The sequence below is a fragment of the Trachinotus anak genome, unplaced genomic scaffold (genome assembly GCF_046630095.1).
Source record: "Trachinotus anak isolate AG129_WGS33_773 ecotype Australia unplaced genomic scaffold, CSIRO_AGI_Tana_v1 ptg000013l, whole genome shotgun sequence".
Taxonomy (NCBI): domain Eukaryota; kingdom Metazoa; phylum Chordata; class Actinopteri; order Carangiformes; family Carangidae; genus Trachinotus; species Trachinotus anak.
In genome coordinates, this window is record NW_027273864.1 from 3,105,904 (window position 1) to 3,120,674 (window position 14,771).

At 40.1% G+C, this 14,771-nt stretch overlaps 1 protein-coding gene across 4 annotated transcripts in view; it reads right to left on the minus strand.

Annotated features, from left to right (window-relative positions):
- Window positions 1-4,400: 4,400 nt before the first annotated feature.
- fbln2 (fibulin 2) overlaps window positions 4,401-14,771 on the minus strand; it is a 73,079-nt gene continuing 62,708 nt past the window's right edge. For all 4 annotated transcript variants that reach the window (XM_071494540.1, XM_071494539.1, XM_071494537.1 and 1 more), the window contains 5 exons: window positions 13,408-13,533; window positions 12,231-12,347; window positions 10,180-10,308; window positions 8,429-8,552; window positions 4,401-6,263 (listed from right to left, as the gene is read on the minus strand). In XM_071494540.1, the coding sequence (XP_071350641.1) occupies window positions 5,903-6,263; window positions 8,429-8,552; window positions 10,180-10,308; window positions 12,231-12,347; window positions 13,408-13,533 (857 nt within the window). In that variant the 3' untranslated portion in view covers window positions 4,401-5,902. The remainder of the gene's footprint in view (window positions 6,264-8,428; window positions 8,553-10,179; window positions 10,309-12,230; window positions 12,348-13,407; window positions 13,534-14,771) is intronic.

Genomic DNA, 14,771 nt, shown 5'->3' on the forward strand with positions numbered 1-14,771 from the left:
CTCTTCCTGTTGGCTCACAGACCCAGGGTTCCCAGTTAGGTCCAATGTTGGCCCCTTCATCAACCAACAACAGAGATAGTGACAGAACCAGCAAACTGAACATCTTCATTTAAGATCAAAGCATGTTGGCCTGAATGCTCGATGTGGAGGTCACTGATCATTTTCTTTAACACACTGCTTTCATTTCATTGCCTAAGCTCTGATGTCCTTTTTACTGATGTGGCTTTTGAAAGCCATCGTGATAGTTTTGTAATTGAGCTGCAGTGATTCTGCAGGGAGTCTGTCTTTGAATTTAACTCTTCTGGGATAGTAAATCTTCTCAATCAGCATTTATAGTTTACATATACATTTATGACCAGTTTGAGATTATACAGTGAAACCCTCCAGTGAAATCTGGCTAATTAAGCTCTTTTTTAAATAGCTGGAAGCTCTGTGAATAGGAACCTACCGAACCTATTATAGTCTATGGGAAACTCTGGAATTGATACATATTACTGACTATTTTGAAATAAAATGCACATTCAGTTTTTTTTGCATTCAGTCTTAACACTTCTTTCATGTTCACAGATTACAGGCACCTCTGAATCTGGTTGTGAACGCTGATAGATCAGATCAGATTCAGTCCTGTCACATTGATTTGTGAGTGAGGTAGAAGAATGTGGCTTGCAGTGTAAAGCACAATATATAATAGCTGAGCAGCTATTACCTATCACTGTCTTTTAATGAGCTTTTGACGAGGCAGTAAACTGCTGTGAATCACTGTTGTCAGTCACCAGCACGAAGCTCCACTGCAAAAAGCTACTAATATGGTCAGTGACAATGGTGATCCAGTATAGACAGTTCAGTTTAAAGATTAATTGTCAAAGATTTACTTATGCATGTACTGAACAGCTCTGATAGATTGGTAACTTATTAATTAAGAAAAAAATGTTTGTAAGTTCATATATGAGGATTCACCAAGAAAATTCGTGGAGGTCAGTCGGTTGCAGTAGAACCGACAGAAAGCAGAATCACCTGATGATCTGTTAAAGGTTCTGTAAAAGATCATCACTGCCACTAGATGTCGCACTAGACCAGCAGCATCTCAGACCAAAACAAACACTTCATTAGCCACAACTCAGGCCTCTGTTCACATTCTCATCAGCAAGGCACTACGAAGCCCAGTGAAGGTGGACACTAAACACACAACAAGACACACAACTGAATAAAGTTACCCTGTTTACACGAGAGCCAACAGAAACAATCTAACCACAACCATTAGCTCATGCTAGCATTGCCGTGACATACTCCTCAGCAAGCTAGCGATAGCAACATTATCATGCTACTGTAGCTGGTCACTAACGAAAAAACAGACACGTAACGTTATGTAGCATCGAGTTACTTACACATGGAGGAGAAGTAAAACCAGTTCTGGGTCAAGTTGGAGCCATTTAGCAGCTTGTAGGCTTATCCATCCTAGTAAAGGCAGCCTCCATGTTTGGACTTTTGGATTAGGAAAGAAATTCAGCCATAGACTTATCTGCTGGGACGGCCTGCACGAATCAACAGTCCGCCGCCCTACTGGGGTTTGATAGTCCCCATGGTCGGTCTACTGCACCCTGGACTTACCTTCATTTAGAACACCATCAGTTCACCTTCATGTCTTTAGAGTGTGGGAGGAAGCTGCAGCACCTGCAGTGACCCTTTGACACAGGGTGAGGGATATGGGAAAGAAAAAAAATGTTGCTCCTCTCTCTGCTCCTGTTCTTTCTTGTCTCTCTCCTTTCCCCTTTCCTCTCCATCTCCAGCCTTTTGTCTGCCTCTTTCTTCAATGTATTTTCCTCCCTTTTCATCTTCACCTTTTTCCTTTTCAGTTCTTTGGTCAAGATCCTGGAGATTGAGAAATCAGTTTTCTTCTAAGCAGTCAGTTGTCAGGCAACTGGTGTTTATTAGCTGTTGCTTCCTGACTCCTCTACCTGCTCCTGATAAAGGTTTTTTTTTTTTTTTTTTTTTTTATTAAAGTGAAACCAACAGCTTGAAACAGCAAATATGCTTCTTCCACATTAGAGAGACTCCACTCTTACATACACTCATACATTCTTAGTGTCAGTGAATCTTGTGATTAACAACTTAGGCTGAAACCTAATGTATAAAACATTCTGAGGTCTGTTGATCTGGTGAAGTGAACCTGTTGGCATTTAAGGCGTCAGCAGAGTAATGTTCCTGGAGGTCTGCTTGTTCTCATGTTACAGTAACAAGGTGGAACCTCATCACATATATTTAGTTGTCTTGATAACCCTTTGAAGCCGAGACGCATAATCAGAGATCACACCCTTGCATGTGTGGGACGCCACCTCAATAGCCGGATGTGTTCAGCAGAGAGGGAAGAGGCCGCCCAGCGCAGACCCGTGTCACCAGTGGACTGGCTGAGAAGTTTCCTGAACAAAACCTGATATCATCCAGTCACATTTTGGGCCATATGAATCACAGACTCCTGTGATAAATATCCCTCACAATGGTATGGGTATGAAGTCTGAAAGGCATGGAATCTGGTAGATCTTTCCCTCACTGGTTCACAGAAAGTGATGTTTGTTTGACTGTTGTGTTTTGTAATAAAACAGAAAAACCTAGCACCACCAGCAGAAATCATAACAGAGCCCAGCTGTGATTTTGTCAACACTGCGATTTTGAATGTGAAATATACACTAACACCACATTGTCATCTTTTTGATTTCATTATGCTTTCCTCAGCCTTGTTTCCGGCAGACGCAGCAGGCGGCCGTTTTCAGTGGAAAAGCTCTGATAAATTCACTTTACACACTTTGCCAGCAACAGTCAGCTGACATAAAGAGTTAGAGACCAGATGGTGAACAGAGTGGAGCATCTAGCTAAGAAGACAAATATTTCTAGGTGGACACACTAATGTTGCCGATGCTAATGTTGCTCTGTGTCTGCTGGGTTTGTAAGGCAGCTATTGGCTGTTTTAGTTACTAAAAATTTATATGTTATGTAAATGTTTTGCTAAGCTTTTTGTAGGTAAACAAATCAACAAATGTAGCATTTAAAATATCACTGTAATAGAGTTTGAAGGCCTTTGGTCTTTTGGTGTGTTATTTCTTCTAATTTTATGTGCTTTTTCATGTTGCATTAAAGTCTGAGGTCTATTAGGGGCATTTCCATGTTGACAGATACAGGTCCTGTGCAAACAGTTGATATTGCACACCTACAAATGGATGATAAAGGGCAAACCTGAAAAAATGAGGGGAAGAACATAAGAACTAGAAGGCACAAGGGCTCATTAAAGACCCCATATTGTACTGTTAAAGTATCAAAGCCCCAGTCCACAGAGAAATGTACACAGCCTGTATTCAGACACTGAGCCTTAAAACCAGCCGTCAGGACTTCTGGAACTTGATGTTGTGATGTCACAACAAAGAACAACCCAGACCTAGACCCAACATCCAACCTTGCAGGATGTGGCACATTACCTGAAATCTGCTTTATTCTTATTTGATCACTCAGAGTCAGTCAGAACACCAACCTGTTGTTGCTTCAGCTCCAGAGAGAAGCCTGAGAGAGGAGATGTAGAACAGTAGAACTACATGAGCTGGTTTTTGGTTCTTAAAATCACAAATGTAACATCAACACTTCAAACAAAACACTGTAAAAGTGTAAAATATGGGACCTTTAGGAGGCGAGATTATGAAAATAATGTGAATCATGTGCTCTGGCCTTTGTAGTCACCAGATCTAAACCTAACAAGAGATTTTGGAGCGACATGTCAGACAGCTCCCTCTCCAACCATCATCAAAACACCAAATGTGGGAATATCTTTTGGACAAATAGTGTTCATGTTTCCACTAGAAGGATCTATGCCAAAGAGCATGAACCTGTCCTGGAGCCTCGTGGTGGAGCAGTACTTCATTAAGATACTTTCAGTTGGTATGCCCATTAATTTGTCACCCAGGAGCTTCAGCCCAAAAATACCAGTGTTGATAGTATGTTCTAAAACCTTGTATCAGTCAGACTGTGGTGTTTATTTATATGGTGACCGGGGAATGATTCACCCTGCCTAGTTTCCATTTGAAAGGCTATCTGTTGTATTAATAGACTGAGGCAGCAAAGCACACACACTTTCCGGGTGGGAATGTTGGAGGGTGTAACACACAATAAATGTTCCTTGTGGAACAGCATAGGTGATAAAAACAGGATAAAAACAGTTAAGAAGTGTCTAGACTTACTGGGAAGCAGTTTATTTTCAAAATAATATCTGTTAATAATAAGTGGTGAAGCCAGCTGACACTTCCCACCAGCAGATGGGGATGTTGGCTCATTGTACACCCAGAATCAACGTGAGAACAACAGGCCACCTGTGTACAGCACTGGGAGAAAGTGAAGATAAACTGACTCTGAAAATCTGCTAGGATTTAATTTGAACTTTTATTGAGCAAACGACAACAGTTTGATTATCATTTATTGATTGTTTTAGAGATATAAATGTCATGTGACAGCTGAAACTGTTCATGCTGTGTGAGGCCAGTCTGGAGTTACATCAGCAGACTGGTTTGTTCCTGCACACACACACAGGAATTTGTCTGGTGTATAAAAGACTGAATGATTTCGACCCTGAGATAATTACAACACAGTAACATAGAAAGATATGTCCAGTAATAGAGTATAGACTATAACACATCAATAAAATGATCACCAGTAACGTTACATTAATATTCTCACGGCTGAAAATAAACATGAATGAATGTTTTCTATGTCACGTGCACTGAATTTTCAACACTTACAATTTAATCAGGTCACATCTTTTTCTTTTTAAAAAAAATATACACCAAATGCTGAACAAAATGAAGTATTTGATGGATCTGCGTCTTTCTAACCGCATCAAAAACTGGGTGGTGACTGCTGAGGCCCAAAACTGATAAAAGTAATTAAAAAGTAGAACTGAATACGTCAATAGTGAACCCTGTAAGTTAAACATTTAGTGTAGAAAGAAAGCCGTATTAACATTTGGAATTTTCCTTTAATCTCTGATCAGTTGGTGAAATAAACTGAAATTGTATTTCTTTAAATCAAAATCAAATGGACCTTATTTTACTCTTTTATTTTAGCACACCATACTGAACCAGCCTGTGTACTGGACATACATGGACACCCTCTCTTTATCATATAAGCATAAAAGTAAAAGAGGAAATGTTGCAAAGGCAAAAATAGAAAACAGATACAAGTTTTCTATTTCTGCCTTAAATTTGGGCCAAGACGGAAAAAAAGTTAAATAAAATGAATTTAAAGAATACATTTTAAACAATTAAAATTAATACAAAGAAACCAATAGTTTATTCTATCAAGTAATTGGTGGTAAAGGAAAACATGAAAAGCATTTTTTTGTTGTAAACTGCTCAGAGATTAAAGGTTTTCACACTCCCTTCTAATTATTTAACTAACATCATCATTTATCAAAGAAATTCAGTCATATTTTTGACTCATCTGATAAACTTTTAGTACATTTTGTCAGTTTCGGGCCGACATAGTGACAAGTGCCATAAACTTGTAGTGCTGCAATGGTTTATTTGTGTCTTCAGACTTTGAGGAAGAATTCTCATGAAAATGAACTTTTAAAGAGCCATCAAGCCAGACTTGTCACCTTTCATATGAACAAACAGCTTGTGTAGACGCTAACAACAGTGGTGCATAAAAGCTGAAATGACGTGAGTCAAGCTGAAAAAATACTTTGCAGCAAATACAATGTTTGTCATAGAAAGTCTGCAGAGAAACAAGCAAAAAAACCAGTTTGACAGCATTTTACAAGATACTTGACTACGTTTAAATGTTTGGAGATGTTACAAAAAGGGTCTGCACATATATAAAACATTTAGCACCATACGAAATAGTCTCTTTCTCAATCCGTTCTGGTTCACACAGTGCTGGTAGTGATGAAGACATAGATCCTTGCAAGGAACGAGGTGAACTTGCCCTGCCTCAGCAGCTTCATCTCCACGTCTATTACGAAGTCTTTGGGCTCACGGACTTGTCTCTGCAGGTAGACAGCACCTGTGAAGCTGTTTAGCTTCCTGGTGCTGAAGTAGCCCTCTTCGTTGCCCTTGGTGATGCCGATGACGATATGGTCACCAGAGTAGGCGGGGGAAGGTCCGATTCGAAAGATCTGGGCTGGGATGATGATGTTGGTCTGGAAGCTGAGCTGGTAGTATGTAATCCGCACAGGAGAGTTCTGACAGTCTACGGAGTTGCTGGGACAGCTGATCCGCTCACAGCGTCTGAAAACGGGTTGAGAGAGAGAGAGGGTAGGTGAGCAAGACAATATTTAGAGGCTGACATTATACTGGGAAATTACAGGAAAAAAACTGGCATTGTTGAGTGCATTTAATTGGTAAAAATAGATATATTTAGCATCTTCCTCCTGTCAAGCTTTTTCTTGGTTGTGAGTCCTACTACCAGCTGTTTTTGTTTCCAGTGACTGTGTGGCTCCTATGCTGTGGTCACACTGTGAATATATATATAAATAAATGTTTCTCCTCCATTTCTGTTTGTGGTATAATTGTTTCCTCATGATGTCCCTGTGCTGATATAAGACGTTTCGTTTTCAAGACCCCCTCTGATGAAAATCAAGTGTTTCACCTTGTCCATATGATGCTTTTCATACGATACAAGACATATCATGAGCGAAATAAGTAGTTAAAGGCATTACTGCACATTTCAACCCTGGAACTGCAGTGAACCAATGATAATGACAGTCTCATAGAAACAGATTCAGACAGTCAGGGATTCATAGACATGTAACCTAAGGAACCAATCATGCCAACTGGCAGGGACGGGGGGGGGGGGGGGGGGGGCATTAGCACAACCACCAATACTGTGCCAGTTACAAGCTAACAAACAACATAAACAAATAAAAGATGCTAACTATGCTAACTGTTCTGATACGTCTGTGATTCTGGTCTCAACAGACTCCTCATCTCAGTCTGGGTCTGACTGAGGCTCAAACATGTAGCAAAGTAAGTCATAGCAAAGTATTTTATATAGTTTCAAACATGTCTGAAGAGGAACTTTAAAGTAGATAGCTACACGACAAACTGCAGAGCAAAAGATGCTTGACGCATTAAATTAATTTTACATCAAACATCTACTGTAACAAATCTGCTCATTATTTTGCTGTGTCACTTGCTGCAGCGGCTGTGCTGCTGTGGCTAAAGAGTAGAGGGGTCGTCCACTAATCAGAAGATCTGTGGTTCAATTCCTGGCTTCCCTTGTGTGTATGGTAGAAAAAGCGCTGTATGAATGTATGTGTGAATGGGTGAATGTGGTTTGTAGTGTGAGTGGTTCTATATAAGTGCAGTCAATTTCCCATTAATCTGGCTGTCAGAGACTTCAGTCTGCAGTGTGGTTCCATACACTTCAGTGATTAATTAATGTCAAGGATTTAATTTACACAATTAATAAAGTCCAGTTTCAGTGTCACTTCTCTCCTTCTGTGTGTACACACGTCCGCTCTCTCCTGTTGCTGTCGGATTCTCTCCTGAATCAGGAGATGGGTAGTGATAGATAGTGTGGATTTAAATAAAATACAGTAATGTAGTGTTTCTTAGCGGAGAAAATAGCATACAGCTGGAAACATCTATATATTACAGTATGATTCTGACTGCTTATAGGCAGGGTAGTTAAACTAATAGTATCACTACATGTAGCATTGCTGGTCCCCATCACTGTCCTCTGCTGCAACGACTCAGTGTAGTTGTGTCCACGGTTTTTCCCGTCTGTATTCCAATGCTTTGTGTGACTGCTTATCCATCGCACATCAGAATTTACAGCCTCGAGTAAAGCTTGATGTAGTGCACCTTAAAATGTGCCCAACTCATGCCAAAACAAGAGTCTTTTGGAAGCTGTTGCAGTGAATCACAGGGTGGCACCAAGAGCAGAGCAGGAGCCATTTTACCGTCAGCTGTCTGCCTCCTTGCTCGCCAAGTCTACTCATAAATGAAACATGTCTCTCCATGCCGTGCCAGGCCACATCCCACTGAGGTTAATAAGGTGTCTCTTGATAACACTGATAAAGCACTGCTGGTGGACTGACTGGAGTGTGTGTGTGTGTGTGTGTGTGTGTGTGTGTGTGTGCTGTTTCTGTCCACTGGAATGCAGAGGAGCGAGAGCAGCAGAGACAGCCCCAGGAAGCACCAGGCTGATCAAAGCCCTCTGACTTCATCGTAGAGCTCAATGAGAGTCGTGTTCGTTTAGCAGCCAGCCTCTACAGCTGCCACATGTTCACAGCTAACTAGGCCATTCTCTGCAGTATGGTGCACAGTTAGGACATGAATGTACAGTATCTCTCAATAGAGAACCACAGGCTTAAAGGAACAGATGCAGATAAAGGGGCAGAATGTCAGGTTTTTAATGCTCAGGTTACTGCAAAATAAATGTGACTCACGTGTCTGACACCTTCTTGTAATTTTGAGGACAGTCGAAGGAGAGACATCTGAAGCCTCCCTGCAGATTGTAGCATGTCTGTCCGTACGAGCAGTTGTGGCTGCCAGCTGTGCACTCATCAATATCTGGAAAAAAGGATAAATGAAAGGGGTCACTACACTTTCTCACGAGAAGCAGGCCCATCTCACTGGTGGCAATGGACAAAACATCACGCACAACTTAAAACAACCAATCATAGAAAAGATTAAATATAACTCACTAATCCTCAAAAGCAGGTTTGACAAAACAATCCTAACCCTAATATCCCTGGCCTAATATCACATGATCTTCATCAGCAGATGAGTCTGAGCTCAGTAGCTGTTAAGAGTATGTACTCATTTACTCCTTGTTTGTGCTGGCTTAATGTCAAGTTAAATTAACATTTCAGTATTTTGGGAAATACACTGATACCTTTCTCATGTCTACTTCTTGGCGACCAGTGGCCAGATGCAGTGATTTTGTGGAGTCTTGTTGTCTCTGCTGGTTATCTGGCAACCAGTAGAGACAAATATAATAATAACAATGATAATAAACTTAATCTGTGGAGCACTCTTTCAGTTACAAACTGATTTCCAAGACTCCAGGAAGTCAGTGTACCTGTTCAGGATATAGTGACAGCAGGCAGCTCCTTCTGCAACCACAAATTGTTGTTGTAAAAAAAATGAGATATAACATGTTAATTAGTGAGACTTAAGGGTACTGGTGGGTGGGTCAGAGCCAAGTTGGTTTTCCTCTGCTTCTGGTGTTTGTGCTAAGCTATGCTAATCACCTGTTGTAGCCTCCTCCTGTAGCTCCTGTATAGTTAGTGCCCAGACACGAGTCTGGAGCCGATCTTCTCATTTTACGTACTCTCAGGAAGAATCTGAGTGTGTGTCTGTATGTTACCATATTTCTAAAAATGTCAAACTATTCCTTTAAGCTTCAATGTGAATTGGCCTGGATGAAATCATAGAACCTATGTGGTTGAATACGATTAGTTCATCTCTATAACAAATGAGCAAACACAGCAACACATCTGCTGATGAACCGAAAGAGTTGGAACTGCTTCAAACTCATCGAATTGCTTCCTTAAGATGACTTGAGTGCAAATTTATATAATTCATATTTTATCATGCAATCGTGCTTTATTGTTTACACAGTCTGCCTGCATGGTAAAAGCTGTGAATGTCATGTTACAACCCTCAAGGTGCAGATTTTAGGGATATGCGGAGCAGTTTCTTTAATTAGTCCTCTTTGTTCTTTTAAACAGGCTTTAATCTCATTGTTTCATTATTTTTAAACACATAAGAAACATAAAAGGGGCTGAAGACTGTCAGAGTCTCTCTGGCAGGAATAATAAGTGCAGCCAGTTTCTACATTTTTAACAAAGTTTCTTTTCCATTTAGTTCTTATTCCCTTTAGAAGAAGTTAGAAAAAGGAGACATAAAATAATGGGTCATGACTAATGCAGGGTAATTAGTAACATAAATGAATGCACCAATGAATACAACTGTGCACTATACACACACCAACATCAAGTCAGCACTTAATTTTTAATTCAGTTAGGACCAATTAAGAGTTGTTTTTAACACTTCAGTCTGTCTGCTGTTTCATATTTGTGAAAAAATACATTAAATAATGAGAATAAAAACTAAACTTAAAAACTAAATTTTCTCTTGATGTAATTCATCTGCAGTTAACACAACTCATACTGTATGTTCACTCAAGCTTCACCTCTGCAGGTGCGTCCATTGGCCGACATGGTGTATCCCTGAGGAGGACAAGCACACCGGTAGCTTCCCGCCACATTAACACACTGGAAGGAACAGAGGTTCCCGATGCTCTGAGAGCACTCGTCAATATCTGTTAGAAACAAACACACAACTCACGAGTCAGATTAGAGCCCTGTTTGGAATCAAAGACATGTTCAAATAAAGTAGAAGCATTTGAATGTTGAATGTGTGTATTTGAGCCCTGTCACCGCAGAAGAAATAAAACCTGCTGCTTTCAATCTGGTCTCTGTATATATAACAAAAATGTATCATTATTTGGATCATAGTCTTAATATTAACCATCTTTGTTTTAGGGGTTATTCCATAACACAAATGTTATTAAGATTAAAGGTCCCATATTTTACACTTTTCCTGTGTTTTATCTGAAGTGTTGATCTCCATCAGAAGATATATTTATTGTTTTAAGAACTAAAAACCATCTTAGTGTAGTTTTACATCTCCTCTCTCAGGCTTCTCTTTGGAGCTTTAGCAACAACAGGTTGGTCAGCCAATCAGAAGAGAGGCTCTGAGCGTACAGGTGGGCCAATGCATGGAGCATGGCTGAGAGCGGTGACTGTTTTGTTGTGACATCACTAAGTTACAGAGGCTCTGACATCTCATTTTCTGTCCGTGCACTTTGCACTTTGATACTTTCACAGTATTAATATAGAACCTAGACCTGCTTTATAATCAAAAAAGACATCTATACAATATGGGACCTTTAAACAGCCTTTCATTAAGAATCAGTGTTTGGTTTGTAACTATGCACATATATCTCTACAATGTGGAATACCATTCACTTTATACTGCTGATTAAGTTGTTGGGTGCTGAAGACATCGCTGCTTCACTGTTCTAATTGTGTATGTACAGTGCTCAGCTCTGGTAAACTGCATGTGTATATGTAATGAAAAATATCTACACTATAAACTATCTGTCCTACTTTCTCAAGATTTGAAATGTTAACAGTTATTGATGCAACTAGACTGTCTGCTGCATTAAACAGTTTTCTACAAAATGCTGTATCTTTAAAATGATGGCAGGCTGAGGCTGCAGCACTTCACTGCCTTCCCTTTTATTACTGTTACATTGGCACCAACTTTTCGCTCAGTGAGTGCAATAAGTCCCGAGTTAGGCTGCATTCATACAAAATAATGCAACATTGGTTGAGGTATGTTGTGTCATGTGCTAGTGAGGTCCAGCTGAGAGAGTGCATGCATGTATGTGATTGAATGCAGCACGTCCCAATGTGACATAACATTGCACTGCATTAAAGCTGGTTCAACTGTTTCTCTGCATGACGCAGTGATGTTTTGGGATGAGGATGATGAGGGAATGTCTGTGTGAACATGGTCTTCATTGTTTCTGATACCTATTCCCAGTTTCATCATTCGTCCTATTCTTCTGCTAAATAAAAGGAAAAACACATTGAAAACTCTACAATAAAAATGAATGAAGAAGACTAATTTAAACTTGCTATGTGCGGATATTTTATACGATTGCAGCACCTAACAGCATCTTTTTGTGACAAATTACAGAGTGGAGTGGTTCCATGGAGCACAGGACGAAGAGGGTATGGGTTTGCATTAGGGTTGCTACATGATTTTGACACTATCCCCGGGGAGTGCCAAAGTCTGAAACTTTAATTACATTTTTACACAAAGGCTTTGAGGTTGCAAAGTGTAACCTTTTGTTTTGTTTTTGTTTTGGCGACTTGGCAGCAGAGCAACTAACGTGAAAAACACATATACTTCTTAACCACTCTCTCAGGTAGACCTAAACAATTTAATGTCCATCCAGTACAACAGCCATGTCACATATTGTACCTTTGCAAAGCTTATTATCACCAGTTTTTGCTAAATGTTGAATTATGTTTGTGTTTCCCTCATCAATAAACATGTACTGAAATTAATACCTCTCTGGGGTGTCAATCAAAACTGAGCATTATTATTTTTGTAATGGAGTAATTAATGGCCGAGCTGTTGTGGTGGATTGAATTACATTCCAGCAAATACCTTCACAAGTGTGTCCGTCTTCTTTCAGGAAGTAGCCTTGGCGACAGTAGCACTGATATGAGCCGTAGATGTTGGCGCACTCCTGGCTACAGGGATTTTTCTCACATTCATTTACATCTGAGAACAGAAAAGACATGATTATATTTCTCTGTTTTCTCAAAGGATAAGGCTGAGGTTTTAGTCAACAAATCTTATGAGAGGACAAACATTAAAAAAATAAATATCTATCCATCTCACGACATTTTCTGAAATCCCTACCCTGTCTGTGGCTCTGGGCCACAAGTCCACTGGTTCCTACAGAAGATGTAACTCTTTAGAAATTGCTGATAAATGTATAGTTTCATGTTTTACTGGTGGTTGAGACAGACCGGGCTTCGGATACATGGTTTTGGTCTTTAAGTGGAATTCAATGACAATAATGTTTGATGTAATAAACACACAAAGAAATGAGCAGCGCCTAAAGAAAGATCAGAAAAAGAAAAATAGGAAATGGGAGCCTGTTTGTTTGACAGGTGATATTTGGGGAACTGAAAGATTGAGTTAAAAGTAAAAATAAGATTTCTGCACATTAGCACTTGAGCCATTTTGATGGTGCAACAGTTGATGCCATTTGTTATTGAACTGCTTCCTGGAGAAAGATGAGCTGCAAGTGTCTGGAACGAATTAATTTGAAAATCACTAATCAAAACCCTCATCATGAAGCTCAGACAAGCTTTTATAATAAGCCTTGATAAATGCAAAGTTTCACCTTTGGATCGTGAACAGAAACATTCACAACCTGATTAAGTTGCCTCAGTAACAGCTGTGACAAGCTGAACGTAATGTGACTCACACTCCTGGTCAACTTTGCTCTTTAAAGCATGCCGTGTTTTCAGCATGTTGATTACTGATTACACCTGAACCTGGAAACCATTATGCACTGTTTGCACTCTGTGAGTTTCCCCCCACAGCCCACAGGTGGAGACTAAATTAAATTCAACCACAAAACTGTTTTTTACTGATAACTGAGACTTACGAAGGGCCCAAAACAGTTTCCCATTAATATATATGTAATCTCTGTATTTGGTTTTTGATGCCAAAGCTCTCCCCAGAGACTTCAAGGAAAATAAGACAGTATATCTAAACAAGGTGGCATTTAAATTCTCACTATGTTAGGAACAAAAAAAAAAAAGCAAACCTTCACAGTTCTTGCCATCGAATGCCAGGGAGAAGCCAGCTGTGCATGAGCAGTGGTAGGAGCCTGGGGTGTTTTCACAGGTCTGGGCACACAGCCTGCCAGGATAGCGCCAGCACTCATTTACATCTGTCAGTACAGGAGTAAGAGCTATTAGACAGCAGGCAAATACCTGCAGGCCACTAAGGACTCAACGCCAGTTCTCATTCAGACACACACAGAATGATGTAGCAGTGTGTGGTGACTTCTTCACCTTGTTAGCTAATTTTTCATATTCCTTCATACAGTACCTCGATACTCACCGAGCCTGTGTTAGGAACACCTGTACACCTGCTTATTAATTTTCAGTTATATTTATTGATTTGGAAGGCCCTTTTATCCAAAGCCACTTACAAGTGAGGGAAATGATTAAAGCTTCAGTGCAGTAGGAGACCTTGGCGTAGGCACTGTATCTAGTACTTAGTTTTATTCAGGCAGTTATCCAATCAGCCAATCATGTGGTAGCAGTGCAGTTCATTAAGTCGTGTAGATACAGGTCAGGAGCTCCAGTAAATGTTTCACATCAAACAACAGAATAAAGAAAAAAATTCTTACGAACTAAGGTTTTGGCCGATGGGATGGTAGTGAAAGATCTGTAAGTCGTTGTCTGCCACAAGTGGGAAACTGCTGAAGAATTACAGGCTACAGAACACAACATCTGGTCGTGGGCAATCTTGGCCATGTCCATATCACAGCTGCCCTTTCACATCAGTGTCCAGAAACCATAGAGCTGAAGAGGTTTGACAGCTAGGAATCATCTCACCTTCGCAGCGTTTAGAGAGCCACAAAACTGTCTTTAGTGTATTTGAAGGACACAGAAACAAATATGTACATTTCTGAAACACAAAAGCAGAAGACACAAATCCTGTTCTTTGAGAGATTTTAAGTAAGAAGTGTATGAGTCAGCGTAATAAGACTGTTGATCATTTTGATTCACCAGAGGCCAGTGATGATGAGGCTCCTGCTGAAGACAGAAGTTTGAATCTGGGGTTGCACGGTACAATATTCTCAGTTGTTATGAGCTCAGTGCTAAAACACATACAGACATGTGAACAAGTCTATGACAGAGCCAAGAAAAACTGAACCTTAAAGCCATCGTAAAAGCAGACTCTGTGGCTGATTTTGTTTCATGCTGTTGATTGGACACCAGAACCCTCAACTGTGACTTAGAGCCATTCCAAGCACATACAGTATGTATAGGGTTTAATTTGAAAGGTCAGCTGTGGTCACCCACTAATAATGTGCTACACATGTGTTTTACATTTAGATCTCTGCTCCCTCCAGTGTATTTTCTGTGCCAGTAACTTTGACATCAGACTTGTTCAGCA